The sequence below is a fragment of the Leptodactylus fuscus genome, chromosome 3 (genome assembly GCF_031893055.1).
Source record: "Leptodactylus fuscus isolate aLepFus1 chromosome 3, aLepFus1.hap2, whole genome shotgun sequence".
Classification (NCBI taxonomy): Eukaryota; Metazoa; Chordata; class Amphibia; order Anura; family Leptodactylidae; genus Leptodactylus; species Leptodactylus fuscus.
In genome coordinates, this window is record NC_134267.1 from 231,098,896 (window position 1) to 231,121,059 (window position 22,164).

At 41.0% G+C, this 22,164-nt stretch overlaps 1 protein-coding gene across 1 annotated transcript; it reads right to left on the reverse strand.

The window, feature by feature from the left end:
* Nucleotides 1-7,018: 7,018 nt before the first annotated feature.
* Nucleotides 7,019-9,460, reverse strand: LOC142198596 (interleukin-17A-like). Its single transcript, XM_075269624.1, has 3 exons — nucleotides 9,434-9,460; nucleotides 7,957-8,159; nucleotides 7,019-7,256 (listed from the first exon to the last, which is right to left on the reverse strand). The coding sequence occupies exons 1-3, from the start codon at nucleotides 9,458-9,460 to the stop codon at nucleotides 7,019-7,021; spliced, it is 468 nt and encodes a 155-aa protein (XP_075125725.1).
* Nucleotides 9,461-22,164: the final 12,704 nt, after the last annotated feature.

Below are 22,164 nucleotides of genomic sequence, written 5' to 3' on the forward strand. Positions count from 1 at the left end.
TATACCAACACCGTATAGCAGCTTAAATACAAATTACATTCAACACAAAAGTCTCATGTGCTCTCAGAATTACAACAAAAACAAGAATATGCAAATCTGCCTTCCATGATGTAATTAGGAAGACAGTTGCTGCCTCATTGTTGCAAACCAATAGAGGGCGCTCACTGGAATGTGCAAGCCTGTCTTAAGACAGGATTCCAGTGAAATAACCCAATAATGGCTGCTCCCTTTAGCCTCATGCCCGACCTTCCAAGAGGCCTTTGTTTAGCAATGATGCTGGGATTAATACCAGGTATAGTCTCTATGGTATGGAAGGCAGATTTGCATATTCTTCCCATAGTTCCTTGCAAAGTGGAGTGCTAAAGGCTTAACAAGTCTCCACACACCTATATGGTGGTCTCTCCCTAAGGAGTGACAATATCCCCCGAACCCTGTCTAAGCCTCTCACTTCTACCAGGTTATAGTCCTCTCTACATCGGGCTGATGAGATCCAACCAGATCGAAACAGCTGTCCTCGATTGAGAGACTATAACCTGGTAATAATCCCAGCGTCATTGCTAAACAAAGGCCTCTTGGAAGGTCGGGCATGAGGCTAAAGGGAGCAGCCATTATTGGGTTATTTCACTGGAATCCTGTCTTAAGACAGGCTTGCACATTCCAGTGAGCGCCCTCTATTGGTTTGCAATAATGAGGCAGCAACTGTCTTCCTAATTACATCATGGAAGGCAGATTTGCATATTCTTCCCATACAACAAAAACAAGATACACAGTTACATTTCATATCCCATACCTTATACACAGTACGAAAACCTTACCCGCGCCTGTATATACCCACTGCTACAATCACCGCAGACGAAGTCGCGGGTACCAGCTAGTTCTTTATAATGTAACTGATGGTAAATGTATACAGTATATATATATATATATATATATATATATATATATATATATATATATGTCTTAAGAGCTTCTTGAAAGATTTCACCCCAGTTGATGAAATAATTCCAGCACTAGCGACCACAAATAGGTTTGTAATCCTACAGGGGGATGTTTAGTTTTGGCATGTTACTGTTATGCAGTACGGTCTAGTTTACAGGGGGGTTTCCAGTTGGGGGGTCTGTGGCCATATGTGATTTTCTTAACTAGTAAACAGGCTATACCTTGTATTTGTATATAGCATATACTATGTAAGGCAGAATGGGGTCAGGGTTTGGTTTTTCTAAAAAACAAATCTAGGTTGAGTTACTGTAAAATTAGTCAAGGTTCCTGTGGGATGAACCATGCAGGATTACACGTCTGTGTCACTGTGTGGCCGTTGCTTCAGGTGACATCATATTTACTTTGATATTGCTTATGCAAATATCATAATCATAATGTCATCATGTACCCTGGCCTTAGAAAATATAAATACATATTGTGAATAGATCGATAGATAGGATGAGATAAATAAATAGGTAGATAATAGAACAATAGATTGTAATAGATTACCCCCCATCTCCTAGACAGGTTCCTAGGAGTCCTGACAGTATTCTACACTATGTTTTATAGATAGGTTCCTAGGAGCCCTAACAGTGTCATACACTATGTTTTATAGATAGGTTCCTAGGAGCCCTGACAGTGTTCTACACTATGTTTTATAGATAGGTTCCTAGGAGTCCTGACAGTGACATACACTATGTATTATAGATAGGTTCCTAGGAGCCCTGACAGTGTTCTACACTATGTTTTATAGATAGGTTCCTAGGAGCCCTGACAGTGTTCTACACTATGTTTTATAGATAGGTTCCTAGGAGTCCTGACAGTGACATACACTATGTTTTATAGATTGGTTCCTAGGAGCCCTGACAGTGTTATACACTATGTATTATAGATAGGTTCCTAGGAGCCCTGACAGTGTTCTACACTATGTTTTATAGATAGGTTCCTAGGAGCCCTGACAGTGTTCTTCACTATGTTTTATAGATAGGTTCCTAGGAGCCCTGACAGTGTCATACACTATGTATTATAGATAGGTTCCTAGGAGCCCTGACAGTGTTCTACACTATGTTTTATAGATAGGTTCCTAGGAGCCCTGACAGTGTTCTACACTATGTTTTATAGATAGGTTCCTAGGAGCCCTGACAGTGTTGTACACTATGTTTTATAGATAGGTTCCTAGGAGCCCTGACAGTGTTATACACTATGTTTTATAGATCGGTTCCTAGGAGCCCTGACAGTGTTCTACACTATGTTTTATAGATAGGTTCCTAGGAGTCCTGACAGTATTCTACACTATGTTTTATAGATAGGTTCCTAGGAGCCCTGACAGTGTCATACACTATGTTTTATAGATAGGTTCCTAGGGGTCCTGACAGTGACATACACTATGTTTTATAGATAGGTTCCTAGGAGCCCTGACAGTGTCATACACTATGTATTATAGATAGGTTCCTAGGAGCCCTGACAGTGTTCTACACTATGTTTTATAGATAGGTTCCTAGGAGCCCTGACAGTGTTCTACACTATGTTTTATAGATAGGTTCCTAGGAGCCCTGACAGTGTTCTACACTATGTGTTATAGATAGGTTCCTAGGAACCCTGACAGTGTCTACACTATGTTTTATAGATAGGTTCCTAGGAGCCCTGACAGTGTTCTACACTATGTTTTATAGATAGGTTCCTAGGAGCCCTGACAGTGTTCTTCACTATGTTTTATAGATAGGTTCCTAGGAGCCCTGACAGTGCCATACACTATGTATTATAGATAGGTTCCTAGGAGCCCTGACAGTGTTATACACTATGTTTTATAGATAGGTTCCTAGGAGCCCTGACAGTGTTGTACACTATGTTTTATAGATAGGTTCCTAGGAGCCCTGACAGTGTTGTACACTATGTTTTATAGATAGGTTCCTAGGAGCCCTGACAGTGTTATACACTATGTTTTATAGATCGGTTCCTAGGAGCCCTGACAGTGTTCTACACTATGTTTTATAGATAGGTTCCTAGGAGTCCTGACAGTATTCTACACTATGTTTTATAGATAGGTTCCTAGGAGCCCTGACAGTGTCATACACTATGTTTTATAGATAGGTTCCTAGGAGTCCTGACAGTGACATACACTATGTTTTATAGATAGGTTCCTAGGAGCCCTGACAGTGTCATACACTATGTATTATAGATAGGTTCATAGGAGCCCTGACAGTGTTCTACACTATGTTTTATAGATAGGTTCCTAGGAGCCCTGACAGTGTTCTACACTATGTTTTATAGATAGGTTCCTAGGAGCCCTGACAGTGTTCTACACTATGTTTTATAGATAGGTTTCTAGGAGCCCTAAGAGTGTTCTACACTATGTATTATAGATAGGTTCCTAGGAGCCCTGACAGTGTTCTACACTATGTTTTATAGATAGGTTCCTAGGAGCCCTGACAGTATTCTACACTATGTTTTATAGATAGATTCCTAGGAGCCCTGACAGTATTCTACACTATGTTTTATAGATAGATTCCTAGGAGCCCTGACAGTATTCTACACTATTATTTAAGCCAATTTAAGGTATATTTCATACCAAACTTGTTGGATCTGAAACAAACCCAAAGGTGACAATGAAAATGTTATTGATTTGCAGAGTTCATCATTGGGTTAGTGGGTTGTATAAGTGGTGTAAGTGATTGTCCTTATAAAACATTAGTAATAATCAGACATATTAAATGCATCTGATCATATTAACAGAACAATGATTCATTCAAGTAGCTATCGCATGACTGTATATAAAAGAAGTAGTATCAGGGCTCGTTCACATCTGCGCCTGGTCTCCGTTCTGCAGGTTTCCGTTTCCCGCTCAAAACAGAGGCAGGAGACGGAAACCTGCAGGACTCTTTCATACCTATTCATTTGAATGGGTTTGAAAGATGTCCGGCCGTGAGCGCTGGTGAGCGTTTTATGCTCTCCGCTGCAAAACCGTTTTTTTAAAATCGGACAGTCGGACATGCAGTACTCTGTCTCCGATTTAAAAAAAAAAACGGTTTTGCAGCGGAGAGCATAAAACGCTCACTGCCGCTCACAGCCGGACCCGATCTGACAGGTTTCCGTCTTCTGCATGCAGAAGACGGAAACCACAGAACGGAGACCGAACGCTAGTGTGAATCCAGCATCAGCAGTATTCCATTTATTGAATGAACAAGATGAACTAATTTCCACAATGAACTAGATTTTTCATCACTACAGATGGATCCTATTCTTAAAGCTATTAAATGGAGTGTCACCTGACCCCAACGTACCAACCAAGAGCCGCAGATAGATAGGTTAGGGTCACCGGATCCCAACATACCATCCCAGAACCACAGACAGATAGGTCATTGTCACCAGACCCGAACATATCACCCCAGCCCTGCAGATAGATAGGTTAGGGTCACCTGAATAGAACAGTGTTTCCCCCTTTGTGAATCACTGCCCCCTTTGCCAAGATGTTGCTTTTGAGCAATGACATTATCCTTGTTGATGTAAAGAGCTCATCTGCACGCTGCCAAAGATCTATAAATCTGAGCAATATCTCAGCAACTCACAAGGAGAAAACACCATGTGATTGAAGTGACACTAACCTATCTACCTGCAGGGCTGGGGTGATATACTGGGTCTGGTGACACTAACCTATCTATCTGCAGGACTGGGGTGATATGCTGATTCCGGTGACACTAACCTATCTATCTGCAGGACTGGGGTGATATGCTGGGTCTGGTGACACTAACCTATCTATCTGCAGGACTGGGGTGATATGCTGGTTCTGGTGGCAGTAATCTATCTATCTGCAGGACTGGGGTGATTTGCTGGTTCTGGTGACACTAACCTATCTATCTGCAGGACTGGGGTGATATGCTGGTTCTGGTGACACTAAACTATCTATCTGCAGGGCTGGGGTGATATGCTGTTCCTGGTGACCATAACCTATCTATCTGCAGGACTGGGGTGATATGCTGGTTCTGGTGACACTAACCTATCTATCTGCAGTGCTGGGGTGATATGCTGGGTCTGGTGACACTAACCTATCTATCTGCAGGGCTGGGGTGATATGCTGGTTCTGGTGACAGTAACCTATCTATCTGCAGGGCTGGGGTGATATGCTGGTTCTGGTGACACTAACCTATCTATCTGCAGGGCTGGGGTGATATACTGGGTCTGGTGACACTAAACTATCTATCTGCAGGGTTGGGATGATATGCTGGTTCTGGCAGTAAATGTTCACATTCCATGCAGCGCCACCACAGGAACAATTAAGCATTACACACTTGACCTATACAGCCATATGTTATATGCATAACTCAGGACAAGAGAGGTTTCTCATATTCATTTCCCCTGATACTCCACAGTTCACACAACTTTATCTTTTTCTCCAAAACTTGGAGCAAATCCAACAAATCTTACATGCCCTACCCCATTATGATATCAACTATGAGAAATGAGGTAGGTAAACAGCAAATTCCCAGGATATCGCAAGATAAGAACTTCCTGCGATGGCGGAAGATGAAAACTGTGTTTGTCAAGGGTTAATAGTTGATCGGTGGAAGACTGACCACAACAATACTCCGGCCGATCCTGAAAACAGGGATGTTTTACCTCCAGTGTGACTTCAGCCTGGATGGGACACATCTGCGCTCCTGTTCTATTCAATGGGACTGTTATGGTACAGTATTCGGCTATCTCCGAGACTTCCATTGCAATGAATGGGAACACAGATAGGTTGTTGGATTTTGCTCCATAGTTGTGCCCATTTATAACAAATAGTCCTATCCATAAGGAACTAGAATGCACAGTTGTCTCTACTACCCCACATGTGCATGCCAAAAAAGTGACCACACCCTAGTAGTTGCCATATAATAGAAATTATAGAACTGTACAAGCCAGGGTTGGATTGAGGTCCCTCAAGCCCTCCAAACACAAAACTGACTACAGGGGTTTTAGTGGTGGTTGGTGCAGGGACCCAGAAGCAAAGGAGGGTCATCCTGATTTCGACTAATGGCTGCAAGTCTGTACATTATAAATTTATTTCCCCTGTCCTCTGGTGCACTGACTTTAGAAGATTTATGATAAACAGCCTTCCACTGTCAGAAAGGAGAAAATTAAGTCAATGGGAATGATGGGAAGCCTGTTTGTACAGACATGTTGTGAACAAGTCATCAAGGTGGCCTGGGCCAGATGGAGGAGAAAAGGGAAACCTAAATGCTGCTAAAATGTATAAAAGAGAAATGGCTGATGGTTGTGAGATGTTGCATAGGGGGCCTGTGAGCCTTTAGTTACACATCCACCACTCCGGTGGTCCAGTCCAATCAAATACTATACAATAGTACCTTATACTGTAATCCATACAGACTAGACCAGTCCTTGCCATAAGGGCGTCTATCAGTGGCCAGGGACAGCACCCTGTTATCTTGTTAGAAAGCTGTAGTATAGTGTGGTATTGCATAGGTTGCACCCTATAGGGTTTGGGAGCTATAATTATCATTCAGAGGCAGAACTTGATGTTTCTGGGCTCCAATGCAAACTTAATAAAGGGCCCCTACATATGTTGCACCCTTTAGAACAGTTCCAGATCCACCACCCCAGTCACAACGTCTACCTCTGCACCCCTATAGCTACGTTCCAGATCCTAAGCCACTGCCGGTCTTGCCTATCCTTCGACCTGATGAATACAGGGAATTCCAGGGCTATTTTATTTCTCAATTTTGCATAGGGGGCAATTTTTTGAGAGCTCATTTAGATAGAAGTCAACATTTGTTCTTTATGTCTTACATTTATTGTTCCTTTGCGTAGAAGAATAAATACATTGCATGAAATTTCAATTCCATAGAAAAGTATAAATATATAAATATCAAAAACTTATCAAAAAGTAAATATCGGTTGAGAATTTGCAACGTACATTGCTACTAGAATACCTGCACTTCATCAGTGCTACAATACGCTCCATATCATACACACAGTAGATAAATGTCCTCATAGCAAAATATGGGAACTCCTCTGGGGTCGGAGCGGGATCCTCTCCCCTCTACTGCTGCTTATGGATGACGGGTCGTACGCAGGTGCAGGCCACGGTCACAATTTTTTTCTCCAATTTGAAGACAGGGACGCATCCTTTCATCTCACGGTGAAGGACCAGGATCTCTTGTCTGATGGGGACGGAGTTTAAGCCGATGTCCACATTGCCATCGGCGTCCACGCAGCCGGCCATGTCACACTTGGCCTCGGCAATAACCACTGGGTGTCGGTTGATGTTTTTGTCATAGCTGAAGGCGAAAAGAGAGAAATTGTTACATGGAGACATGGACTCAACTTTAACAAAAGACCTTATAGCTACAAAAGGGTGTTAAATTGAAGCCAAGGGTTCTCTGGGGCCCCTGAAGAGATGGGGCCAGACCTTATTTTATAGGTGTGTGGATCCTCTCTTCTCAGTTCCTGCAAACAAGGATAAGAGACTAACCCAAGGATCGTGGAAAGAGGATAAGGAGCAAATAAGTACCATGTCCTCCTCTTCTATAGCATTAATGGGCCCCAGAAAGGGGCCCTTCGCCTCTATGGGGACCCTTGAGGTGGGTCAGATTTGGCCATATGGATTCAGGTTAGGAAAGGATGGCAACCAGCTCTTTAAGTTCAATATTTGCTTTCCTTCCTCCACACATAGAAGTATCTGTCTCTACTGTCCTTACATTGATTCATTGCTACAATACAATTTACTGTCACAAAGTTGGGATGTCGGCTATCCAGAGTTCCTCTAAGGCGGTATTAATCATAGCCACGCCCCTGCTTAGAGAAATAGTTATAGACGGTTGTTACCTGCCTATTAGGGTGCAAAAACTTCTTTGGTCAAAAACTTGTACTAAGAATCATGTACAAGGACACGGATTTTGGGTTGGATGACTGATTTACTACAAATTTAAGAGGCCGACATAAGGGCCCTATCAGATTATATAGGTGTAGATACATTACCTGTATTCCCATGGAGAGGTGGAGCGCTTCCTCACATCTCCACTCTGCAGAAAGGAATCCTGTGCGGTCAGGTTCAGGTTGACTTTCACCGTAGTTGGGAACTTAGTGATGGGAGGACACAATCCTTTCTTAAGATGATGAAGATCCACACATTGGACAGACATCAAAGCGGTGAGTCCAAGGAAAAGCAGAACTGCTGTGAACTGAATGTAAGAAGGATGTTAGTAGAGAAGACTTATCAGGTCCTATAAAAGTGCAAGCACATGATACATGAAGCAGGGATACAATGGGTCAATGATGAGATAGATAGATAGATAGATAGATAGATAGATAGATAGATAGATAGGAGATAGATAGATAGATAGATAGATAGATAGATAGATAGATAGAAGATAGATAGATAGATAGATAGATAGATAGAAGATAGATAGATAGATAGATAGATAGATAGATAGAAGATAGATAGATAGATAGATAGATAGATAGGAGATAGATAGATAGATAGATAGATATGGGATGAATAGATAGATAGATAGATAGATAGATAGATAGATAGATAGATAGATAGGAGATAGATAGATAGATAGATAGATAGATAGATAGATAGATAGGAGATAGATAGATGATAGATAGATAGATAGATAGATAGATAGATAGGCAGATAGATAGGAGATAGATAGATAGATGATAGATAGATAGATAGATAGATAGATAGATAGATAGATAGGAGATAGATAGATAGATAGATAGATAGATAGATAGATAGATAGATAGATAGAGATAGATAGATAGATAGATAGATAGATAGGAGATAGATAGATAGATAGATAGATAGATAGATAGAAGATAGATAGATAGATAGGAGATAGATAGATAGATAGATAGATAGATAGATAGATAGATAGATAGATAGATAGAAGATAGATAGAGAGATAGATAGATAGGAGATAGATAGATAGATAGATAGATAGATAGATAGATAGGAGATAGATAGATAGATAGATAGATAGATAGATAGATAGGAGATAGATAGATAGATAGATAGATAGATAGATAGATATAGATAGGAGATAGATAGATAGATAGATAGATAGATAGATAGATAGATAGATAGATAGATAGATAGATAGATAGAGAATAGAGAAAAATAGAGAGAAAATGAGATATAACACCGGGCAAAAAATAAATAAATAATAAATAAATAAAGTGTAGAATAGCGATATTCATAACAATTAAAAAATCCTAATACATAATAAAAGCAGTAAAAAAAAAGATCAATAAAATAAAAGTCAGAAAATAAATAAAGCATTAATATAAAAAAGGAAAACTAATGATAATCCAATAACAATAGCAATAAAGCAAATATTAAGATGCATAAATAATGACTAATAAAATAAAAATATAAAGAAACATAAAAGCATAACAGTATAGAGATCACCCCTATAAGGCTGCTGACTGTCGCCTCCGAGCGTCTTACCTGGCAGGGGCGGCTCAGGATGTCCATGGTGCTGCTGTCACTTGGCTGCTTGTTGCTTGTCTTGAGCAGGTGACTACTGTGAGTGCTCAGGTCTGGTCCCCGGCATTATATAGAGCGCTCGCCATTGAGATCTGGTTCATCCTGTGGTTTTCGTGTGCAGCGGTTTCCTTTGTAACATTTTTGCTCTACCCCAGGTTCTTGCTAGGTAGGAAAGTCTTAGCTGATAGAGATGGCTGTTCAGGTTTCCTGCCCTGGAATCTGCTGATAATTAACCCAGTCAGGAGCCCGGGCTGAGGGATCAGTAATAGATTTGCATATTAATAGGTAAGAAGACGTCACAATGGAACCACCTTGTGGCTTCTGTATCTGTATTCTGTATCTTACATCATATCTTTCTTTGTATCACCAGTTCTACGTTTGCATTTTATCGACAAATAACTTGCAGAGGTGAAAAATTCTTAGAAAAATGTCATAGGGTTAAATCTTGTTAATGTTACGAGCGCTGAAGCATTAGGTATCTATAGGGTTACATTTACAGATCTTCAAGAGTGTCCCATTCATGCAGACTGTCCAGGGCATGCAGAAATATATGCACAGGTGGGGAGAAGCGGGAGAGGGTCCCTATGTATGGGAGGTGAAGGAGTCTCCCTCCCCAATAAAGTACTACATGAGAGTGCCATACCCATAGTTGCTGGGAGTACCAGGCTAGTGCAGAGAAGCCAATGCTCGGTCCCGCACATGAAACAGAAGGAGTGTAGTTACTAGAGCCGAGCGATCGGGATCAGAAAAGATTGGATTCCGGTCAGCGATCGAGTAAATTTCACGATCGCGATCGGAATTCCGATTCCGATCTTTTCTGGCCGGATCGAGGTCAGAGGTTATCTCAAGATTGGCTCAACCCCATTCATGTATATATCATGAATAGGGTTGAGCGATTGGGATCGGGAAAGATCGGATCCCTGTTGAGCAAATTTCACAATCGGAATCGTATGGAAAATGATTGGAAATCGGATTTTAAAATCGATCTTGAAATCTCAAGATCGGCTCAACCCTAGTAGTTACCCAAAGGAAAAATTGACAAGTTGCTAGCTTGAACATATCCATAACATCAACCATGTATCAGGGAGATCCCATATAGGAAAACACACATTTATATGGGATAGATAGATAGATAGATAGATAGATAGATAGATAGATAGATAGATGATAGATAGTTAGATAGATAGGAGATAGATAGATAGATAGATAGATAGATAGATAGATAGGAGATAGATGATAGATAGGAGATAGATAGATAGATAGATAGATAGATAGATAGATAGATAGATAGATAGATAGGAGATAGATAGATAGATAGATAGATAGATAGATAGATAGACAGGAGATAGATAGATAGGAGATAGATAGATAGATAGATAGATAGATAGATAGACAGGAGAGAGATAGATAGATAGATAGATAGATAGATAGATAGATAGATAGATAGATAATAGATAGATAGATAGATAGATAGATAGATAGATAGATAGATAGGAGATAGATAGATAGGAGATAGATAGATAGATAATAGATAGATAGACAGGAGATAGATAGATAGGAGATAGATAGATAGATAGATAGATAGATAGATAGATAGATAGATAGATAGATAGATAGATAGATAGATAGATAATAGATAGGAGATAGATAGATGATAGATAGATAGATAGATAGATAGATAGGAGATAGATAGATAGATAGATAGATAGGAGATAGATAGATAGATAGATAGATAGGAGATAGATAGATAGATAGATAGATAGATAGATAGATAGATAGGAGATAGATAGATAGATATGGGATAGATAGATAGATAGATAGATAGATAATAGATAGATAGATAGATAGATAGATAGATAGATAGATAGGAGATAGATAGATAGATAGATAGATAGATAGATAGATAGGAGATAGATAGATAGATAGATAGATAGGAGATAGATAGATAGATAGATAGATAGATAGATAGATAGAAGATAGATAGATAGATAGATAGATAGGAGATAGATAGATAGATAGATAGGAGATAGATAGATAGATAGATAGATAGATAGATAGATAGAAGATAGATAGATAGATAGATAGATAGATAACTGTTTGTGTACATGGTCAACTTCAATTTAACAAAGAAAGACAACATAGCAATAAAAAATTTCTAAGGAGAAGTTGGTAGCACCATATTACAAGACCGACAAACTTTGACCCAATTATTCTAAATTAGACGCCAACCCTTCACTAATATCTCTATATACTTACAAGTCTAGTAAATGACTAAAGACAATATTGACCGTAAATGAAAAAAAATGAAATTTGGACATCCCACAAATGCTGTATTTTTCCCATTTCCCCCATATTTGTAAGTCTAATACATTGCTATCCTCTCCTGTATAAAACAAATAATATTAAGTATAAATTTATTGACATTGACATGAAATACTTTGGTATAATATTATGGGAATCTTTACCTTTAACTAGTTGTGACCATTTTAGCTTTATTTCTCGACTCCTTTCAATTAATCATCTACAGACTGGAGCCCAAATTTTCTGTTCACGACTGTAGATGTATCATCTCTGTAGTCCAATGTTTTACATCGTAAGAGTGGACACCAAACAGAGAGGCAACATGTTTCACTAAATTGGTTAAGAATTATTATAATTAGCAGATAAGGGGAACCGCCATGGGGGCTTACTTCACTCCTATATAGGCCATAGCGGCATATTCCCGGGCTCCTTTCCAGACAAATGGAGACCAGGGGAGATGCGACAAAAGTTATACTCACCTTGCCTCACTTCTCCTGACCATCTTCACAGCATCTGGTGACATCCAGTGGTCCCTCAGGATCCTTTTCCAGCTATTGGCTGAAATCACGTACCTAGGTTCACCACTGAGACGTGATTGGGTCAAAACGTTCCTCTTGATCACTGGGGCCATTTACAGGTTCAGTGATGTGGCCAGGTCACGTGATATTGAAGAGGATCCCTGGAGACAACCAGACACCACAATGATGGCCAGGAGATGTGAGGCAAGGTGGACAAAGGTGTTGGCTTAGGCTATGTTGCCGCACCTCACCTAGGCCCCCACCTATTATTCTCTCGGGTTCGTATAGTGTTTTATGGGTGACAAACCCCTAAAGTTTGGAGTTCAGGTTTAGCCTGAAACTTTTGAAAAATTTGGGTCAAATTGGTTCCACTTTAAACTGGTTTGCTCATCTCTGGTTTTGATGTAAACCAAGAAGATAAAATAAGAGGTAACACCCGATGTCCAAAAGGCAAAACTGAGACCAAATTTGACAAAATTTGACTTAATGAAGTAGACATACTTAACACCAACCAATCTAACAATTAAAATGGAAAAGGTGTACATTTTTGCACAAATCTACTGTTATGTTGTGAATTTAATTTTCTGACTCAGGTGGAAATGTTCCAGATTTGGTATTCTAAGAAATTTGGCACAAATCACTCCAACCACATCCTTTTCTGAGACTGGCAGAAGAAACGTTAGTCATGGTAAATACGGGGCTCAACTCATGCTTTGGCTCAATGAACCAAGGCCAACATGTTCATCGAGCTCACATGTTCTCATCTAGAGATGAGCGAGTAGTGTTCGATCGAGTAGGTGTTCGATCGAATACTACGGTATTCGAAATACTCGTACTCGATCGAACACTACTAGCTGTTCGAATTTTAAGGTTCGATGCAGAACCAGCGTTGATTGGCAGAATGCTATACATTGCCAATCAACGCTGGTTCTTCTCTTACCTTTAGAAGTCTTCTCCGTGCAGCATCCCCACGGCGTCTTCCGGTTGGAATTCACTCTGCCTAGGCATCCGGCCTAGGCAGAGCCGACTGCGCATGCGCGGGCATGCTCTCACATGCGCAGTCGGCTCTGCTCAGGTGTCAGGCCAGGCAGAGCCGACCGCACATGCGCAGTCGGCTCTGCCTAGGCCCCAATGCCTAGGCAGAGTGAATTCCAGCCGGAAGACGCCGTGGGGGCGCTGCGCCGGGAGAAGACTTCAAGGGGAATCCAGCCCGACCATCACTCGTGGACTTGGTAAGTATAATTTTATCGAATGTTGCCTACCCCTGAAACGAGCATTTCCCCCCATAGACTATAATGGGGTGCGGCTGTTCGAATCGGATTTCGAACCTTGGACATTTTAGTGTTCACTCATCTCTATTCTCATCATTTCACCTCTACTGTATTGACAAGGGTGGTCAAGAGTGTCACAAACCCACCCTGGCTTGGCCAGATTGACCCCAGAATTGTGGAATCATAATCTGCACCCCCAAATTTGGGGTCACTTTTGAGCATTGTAGTCCATGTAGGCCAGAAGGAGGACCTTGAGGTCTTCAGTGCTGGTGGGTCAAAAAGTGCTACCTGGTGGTTAGACTTTGTAGTTTTCTAACCTCATCTGAGACCTTCTACAATATATGGGACAATCCAAAGATGGAACATACAGCAATAGACGCTCATAGCCGATCTGTGATATGACCACAGACCCCTTTTTTTTTTTTTTGTAACCATCTGCTGATTTTGCTTTATTTTTTTTTCCATTATCGTATAGCAGAAGAACCATATTGTTTCTGTCATATCAGTAAACTTACTGGAAAGTTCACTCAAGGAAGCCTCAGTGGTTAAAAGCATAAGTGTGAGACCTGAATTTGAGATAAATGGCAGCGCACCACTGAGCCACCTCAACTTTCTAATTTTAGAGCCAGAGAATCAAGAATGAATGAATTGTAGCCCTATTATTAGACCTTTGTAAACAGATCCGGCAGTGGCGTGCGTAAATCTCAGCGCTTCACGCTCGTGTCATCTGATCACGCTCATGTCATCGAGTCCCTGTCTGCTGGGCTCACAATCTAATACTCCTAGTTCCAGATATCACTGATATCAAGAGATGAGCCTAACTTGTTGAAGGGTACATTGATGATAATCCTTTTACATAGTGTGCTCCTGATGGAAAACCCATTGATCAGTTGTGATCTTTGGTGTAAGCTGGCATTAAGTATTGATTTTCCCAACAGCACTACCACAGGTAGAGTCAAGTATTACACAGTGTCCATTGAAATCTGTGTAATGCAGGACAGGACAGGTCCTCCAAGGAGAAAGACACAATTTCTAACAGGTCTCTACTTTGACCAAGAGATGAAGATCCTGTACAAAGGACCCCGTTCCCCACCATTAATTCAGAATTCCCTAATATGGTGTATCAAAATGGGTTTTATAAAGGAAATAGACGCTCTCTGTAAATGTCTACAATATTTATACATAAGAAGAAACCTAAAGGGAGCCTGTTCCCACTCCCCAGTGTCACTCTGGTGACACTAACCTATCTATCTGCAGGGCTGGGGTGATATGCTGGTTCTGGTGACACTAACCTATCTATATGCAGGGCTGGGGTGATATACTGGGGTCTGGTGACACTAACCTATCTATATGCAGGGCTGGGGTGATATACTGGGGTCTGGTGACACTAACCTATCTATCTGCAGGGCTGGGTGATATGCTGGGTCTGGTGACACTAACCTATCTATCTGCAGGGCTGGGGTGATATGCTGGTTCTGGTGACAGTAACCTATCTATCTGCAGGGCTGGGGTGATATGCTGGTTCTGGTGACACAAACCTATCTATCTGCAGGGCTGGGGTGATATGCTGGTTCTGGTGACACTAACCTATCTATCTGCAGGGCTGGGGTGATATTCTGGTTCTGGTGACACTAACCTATCTATCTGCAGGACTGGGTGATGTTCTGGTTCTGGTGACAGTAACCTATCTATCTGCAGGGCTGGGGTGATATGCTGGTTCTGGTGACACTAACCTATCTATCTGCAGGGCTGAGGTGATATGCTGGTTCTGGTGACACAAACCTATCTATCTGCAGGGCTGGGGTGATATGCTGGTTCTGGTGACACTAACCTATCTATCTGCAGGACTGGGTGATGTTCTGGTTCTGGTGACACTAACCTATCTATCTGCAGGGCTGGGGTGATATGCTGGTTCTGGTGACAGTAACCTATCTATCTGCAGGGCTGGGGTGATATGCTGGTTCTGGTGACAGTAACCTATCTATCTGCAGGGCTGGGGTGATATGCTGGGTCTGGTGACACTAACCTATCTATCTGCAGGGCTGGGGTGATATGCTGGTTCTGGTGACACTAACCTATCTATCTGCAGGGCTGGGGTGATATGCTGGGTCTGGTGACAGTAATCTATCTATCTGCAGGGCTGGGGTGATACGCTGGTTCTGGTGACACTAACCTATCTATCTGCAGGGTTGGGGTGATATGCTGGTTCTGGTGACACTAACCTATCTATCTGCAGGGCTGGGGTGATATGCTGGTTCTGGTGACACTAACCTATCTATCTGCAGGGTTGGGGTGATATGCTGGTTCTGGTGACACTAACCTATCTATCTGCAGGGCTGGGGTGATATGCTGGTTCTGGTGACACTAACCTATCTATATGCAGGGCTGGGGTGATATACTGGGGTCTGGTGACACTAACCTATCTATCTGCAGGGCTGGGTGATATGCTGGTTCTGGTGACCATTTCTCTTTAAGCAAATTTAAGTCTAATAACATCTAAGGCTCAGTCTACAGACTAAATACAGGGGGTCTTGACCTTATTTAGCCAGAGCAGATATAAATTACGAAAAGCATCTCAGCCTCTGGAGGACACAACATGTCTATACCTTACGCAGACAGCCTATTGATATAAATGAACACTGTGTAATTCCTCAGTTCTCCTGTTGGGGTGCTGCAGGAAAACTCAGCATTTGTTTTTAGGATTCCCCATAGATAATAGTTGATTACTGAAGGTCATAACAGAGGGAAACCAGTTCTCAGCATATTTTCTTGAGACCTATATCACAAAAATGACAACCCCTTTAACTAGAGGCATAACTTGACTTTCCTTAGTGCCAATATAAAATCTGTACCAGTCTCCTTAGCCAGAATGTATTGATTATAGTACTGGTCTCCTCATATTGGGAGGAGACACCTTTTGGGTTGCTACACCTGGGCGTGACAATTTGTACCCCCACAAGTTACACCCCTGCCTTTAACCACAAACCCATTTTATTCACAAGCTTCTGTATCTGAACTAGGAGTCTCTACGGGAGTCAAAACATAAAAGCAATCTGAAGTTCTTGACCTTAAATTGAGTCTTTAGTCCCGTGTCCTGTTTTTGCTTTTGTTGGAGTTTTTGGCATTAGTTTTTATTACTGTGTACACGTCTGGGATGTTGTTTGATGAACCTTTTAATGACATTTCTATTGATATTGCCTTGTGTTGCTGCCGCCATTCTGCTGCCATTATACATGGTCCAGTCACTGATGTTTCTGCTCCTACAGGTGGGGCTGCTTATACCACACATCTCAGCTCCAGTAGAACATCTTTGGGAAGAAAGAGTGTAATTTTTAAAAATTCTGGTCCGTCCCTAGGGTCCTATGTACCAGAATATTCAGACACTACTGTTGAAACTGGTCTTATACCAGCCTCAATAGTAACATTTCTATGACAGGCTTGGGAATCTTCATAATGCCCCTGGCTGCCAATTAACAAGTCGGCTCCCGCGATCTTGTGGCGTGGGAGCCGACTCGCAACAATAAAGGTGGCGAACCTCATCATGGCGTATTGGGAGAGTATTTATATTTACAGCACACATAACCCCTTTGCACGGTCACTGGTGTGGTTTGGAAGATATATTGATGATATTTTGATCATCTGGGGAGACAGTTCAACTAGAATATCGAATTTTATTACCTATATCAATAGTAATAATTTCAATTTGAGATTTACACATCATGTGGAGGTCAATAACATTAATTTTCTTGATGTTACTTTAACTGGCAATACAGATACAGGTACCATCTCTACTAATATGTACAGGAAACCTATGTCAGGGAATACCCTTTTACATGCGGGGAGTCAACATCCCAGGCATACTATTAATTCATTGCCAGTTGGTGAATTTATTAGGGCCAGGAGAAATTGTACGGGGGAAATATCTTACCAAAATAATGTTGCAGCCATGGAACAAAGATTTCGGGAACGTGGATATCCACAGTGGACTCTGGATAGAGCCAAAAATATTGTGTCACAGATTGATAGAAAATCTTTGTTGTCTTCAAAACAAATGTCCAAAAAGAATTCTAATAACACCAGTAAGAGAAAGGTATACTTTTCGACTGTATATAGTAGTAATTATAAACAGATCAAAAATATAGTCCAAAAGTATTTACCCATCCTTAATCAGGATGAGATCCTTAGATCGATATTATCGGACAAATGCCAATTTATTTCCAAAAGGGGTAAAACACTTGGAAATTTTCTTTCTCCAAGTGTCTATGTGAATGATTCGAAACCCAATACTACATGGATGCACCTGCTGGGTTTCCATAAATGTGGTACCAGTCGGTGCAATGTGTGCAAATACACGGAAAAAACCTCAGTTTTTAAGAATTCGAACGGCAACAAACAATATGACATCAGATATTTTCTTAATTGTTCCAGTTCTTATGTAGTGTATATGATATCTTGCACTAGTTGTAATCTCCACTACATAGGTTGCACTATACGTACTCTTAAAACAAGGATTTCGGAACACTTGTATAGCATTACTAATAGCAATTGCACCAAAAGTACGGGAGTTTCGCAACATTTTATCCACATGCATGGTGGTAATGTTGCAAGCTTCCGTTTCAAAGCTATAGATCAGGTCAAGAAACCTTTACGGGGTGGCAATCGAGAACGCTCTCTCAAATTGAGAGAAGCGTCATGGATTCTAAGATTAAACACACGGTCACCTAACGGGTTAAATAGGAGAAATGATTTATCTTATATATATTAATGTTGTAGTTCCATTCCATCATTCATGTATAGAGGATATAACCTTGATTTTCATATTACTTACTTTAGACCTCTGACTGTGGTTTTTCTATCTGTCTGGTCTGGGGCATGTGTGTACCTTTGTTCTTCGTCTTTTTAGGGACATATTTTGATTTGCGGATCAATGTGGGCATGATCGGCTTCCGTACTTGAAGGATCCTCTTTTTACGCATGTGCACACATTATGCAACCATCTTTATTATGGGATTCCATTAATGGTAGTAAGTTCAATTTACGCATGCGTGTTTCTCTTTAGATCGTCTGCGCATTTACCTTTGTCCGGGGAATTTTTTCTCTCTTTTCTCTCGTGTACACAAGTAAGGAATTATGTATTCAGTGTGGAAGGTTAACCCAAAGCACGGGATTATTATATAAAAGATAAAATCCAATTAGGAGGTGTACACATATTGCTGAATGATGGGGGTTTCTTTATCAATCTTCATCATGTTATGACAATAGAGATTTTTCTACATGTATAAATTATTCTTGTTTTTCCTTTTTTGCTAACATTTTTCCTATTTTGTCAATTCTTATTCTTGCTTTGAAGTCCTTATGTGTATAATTTTTGCATAGAATATCATTGCCTAGCGGTTTTTATTTATGTGTTTTAGGTGTGTGTTTTGATATACGTCATCACGGGTCTTTGTAATTATGTGAAGTGTTTACACATGATTTTCATGATATATAAGAACCAGTGGATCTTTGAAAACACTAGACTACGAATAAGAACTTCTGTTCGAAACGCGTCAGTCCTTTTGTTTTTCTGCTATGCATTGTATCCAGTCATCCCGTTGGACATTTATCACTTTTTAATGTGCATTTGAATAAAGAAGAAATTATTTTAAGGAAGAGCTTTTGCTGGATTTTCCTTTGGCTAGTTTTCCCATACTTTTGGGGGGGAGGGGTCACATTCAGCAATGCTAGCGATCAGATTGGACACTGATTGAGGCCATTAGCTCCGGATATCCACTGTACATTATGGTAGTTTTGGTGGCTGGTCTATTGCATCTGCTGTAATCGCTGGGGTGATTAAGTATGAATAACAATTTCTAACTAATGCCACCTTTGCCAGGAGTGGATTGAGCAGAAAGGAGAAGTATAAGTATTTCCTATATATTTCCCATTCCTCTTGTAGCCATTGGATTTAACTAAAAAAAAACTCAGAAAAATCTGCAACAACAAAAAAGCAGCTTTTCCATAATGTGGGCGGCTTCAGCTTTAGTCTGATGCTGGTGCAAAATAGGAGCTTTTTCTTATAGTCAAGGTCAGTACTTCCCTCTATATGTCCTGCATGGTCCTGGGGCTGTTTCTAAGTGAGAGAGACAGTTATGGAGTAGAATTACCTTTAATTTCCGTCAGACGTGTATGGTAGCTAGTTTCCACCAAACAGCTCGGTGAGAACTGGTTTCCGCGCTCTGCACTCTACCGAAACGGCTCTCACAAAAGTCTCCAATGATCTCCTGACGGCTAAATCCAATGGTGACTTCTCTCTTCTTATTCTTCTGGACCTCTCTGCAGCTTTTGACACTGTTGACCATCAACTTCTCCTCACTATGCTCCGCTCAGTTGGCCTCAATGACACTGCGCTCTCCTGGTTCTCCTCTTATCTCTCAGACCGCACTTTCAGTGTATCATTTGCGGGCTCTGTTTCCTCCCCTCTTTCCCTTGCTGTTGGGGTTCCTCAGGGCTCGGTCCTCAGCCCCCTGCTCTTTTCTCTCTACACAGCCCCCATTGGACAAACCATCACCAGATTTGGCTTCCGGTACCATCTTTATGCTGATGACACCCAATTATACACATCTTCCCGGGACATCACCCCTGCACTCATACAGAACACCAGTGACTGTCTCTCTGCTGTCTCTAATATCATGTCCTCGCTCTATCTGAAACTAAATCTCTCTAAGACTGAGCTACTACTGTTTCCACCATCTAATAGATCTGTCCCTGATATATCCATTGCAGTCTCAGGCCTTACTATAACTCCTAGGTAGTATGCCCGCTGCCTCGGGGTCATGTTTGACGCAGACCTTTCCTTCACCCCTCATATTGAATCACTCGCACGTTCATGTCACCTCCACCTCAAAAACATCTCCAGAATACGCCCTTTCCTCACCAGAGATACACTAAAGACACTTATTGTCTCTCTGATTCATTCTCGCCTTGACTACTGTAACTCCTTACTAATCGGTCTTCCCCTTACTACAATCTATTCTGAATGCAGCGGCCAGGCTCATCTATCAGGCTAGACGCTACAGCGATGCCTCCGGTCTGTGCCAGTCACTACATTGGCTGCCTATTCATTATAGAATAAAATATAAAGTTATCACCCTCATCCACAAGGCTCTCCATAATGCCGCACCTCCATACATTTCCTCCCTCATCTCTGTCTACCGCCCAACCCGTGTTCTCCGCTCACTCAATGACCTAACACTTACATCCTCTATTATCAGAACCTCCCACGCTCGTATACAAGACTTCTCCCGAGCTGCACCACTTCTCTGGAATGCTCTACCCCGGACAATCAGATTAACTCCCAATTTCTACAGCTTCAAACGCAAACTAAAGACGCATCTGTTCATACAGGCCTATCACAATTTCTAATGTCAACCCTTCCGTACTATAATTAGAATCCCTAAATTTTAACTCTCCTCTGTCCCTGCTCCCACTTGATATGATGCCATTTCAGCCTAACTTATCTGTTCAAGCTCCATCCACATGTTACAGGACACGACTGTCGACTTCTCATAAAGTCTTATGTTTATGCAATGACAGTCACCTCTATTACAAAAGTGTCTGACCCCTGTATAAGCAATGCCGCCCCTGCTACCTCTTGTGTCACCCCCTCTACCTCATAGATTGTAAGCTCTTGCGAGCAGGGCCCTCAGTCCCATTGTGTGAAATGAAGTTCTTTGTTATGTATCTGTCTGTATCTGAACCCTACAAATTGTACAGTGCTGCGGAATATGTTGGCGCTATATAAATAAAATGTATTATTGAATTATTATTAAGCTAGAGCTAGACCTTGCAGAGTTCAAAGTACTAAAAATTACAATGGATAAGGCATGTAATGGGCAGATATATTGTGGTTTTATTTCCTATGTACACACTGTACCGATATTTTATGCAACATTAGGTTAGGTATTCTGTAGTCTAAAGTCATTAAATGGTAACTCTACCTATACACAGAGCTGGGAGGCATAGATTTATGAATTTTTTGGATTGTGGGTAAAAAAAAATAAAAAAAAATTTCCCCCTTATGTTGGAATTGTATTATGCAGATCTCAGTATTAGACTATTCTTAAGAACGTGTTGAAGGAGGGATGAAGGTTATGATGCTGAACCCTTCTGTTGGCACCCATACACCTTCTCTCCGGTGCTGATTTATTCACTGGTGGAAACTTAGGTGGTTAAGTTTGAATACCAATGTCTAAGTCGAGACACAAACCACAACCTTCTAATAAGAATTATTACCGGTATAGGTTATACTTTCCAAAATAATATTGTGTAATACTTTTGTACAATCGGTGATTGGCTTCTTCAATTTCCAAAACAGGAAGTTATTAATGGCTACTTCCTGTCAGCCATGTTTTGTATTTTTAACAAAAACAGAGATCTACATAATGGAGGAAAGGTATTTCAGGTTACCATAACCTATCTGTCTTCAGGGCTAGGTTGATATCTTTTTACTCCTAGGCCGGTGACAGTGACAAGGGGACATCCTCTACATTTGGAGTAGAGAAAGTTTCACCAGAAACATAGAAGGTGATTCTTTACAGTGAGAAGAGTGACACTGCCCCAG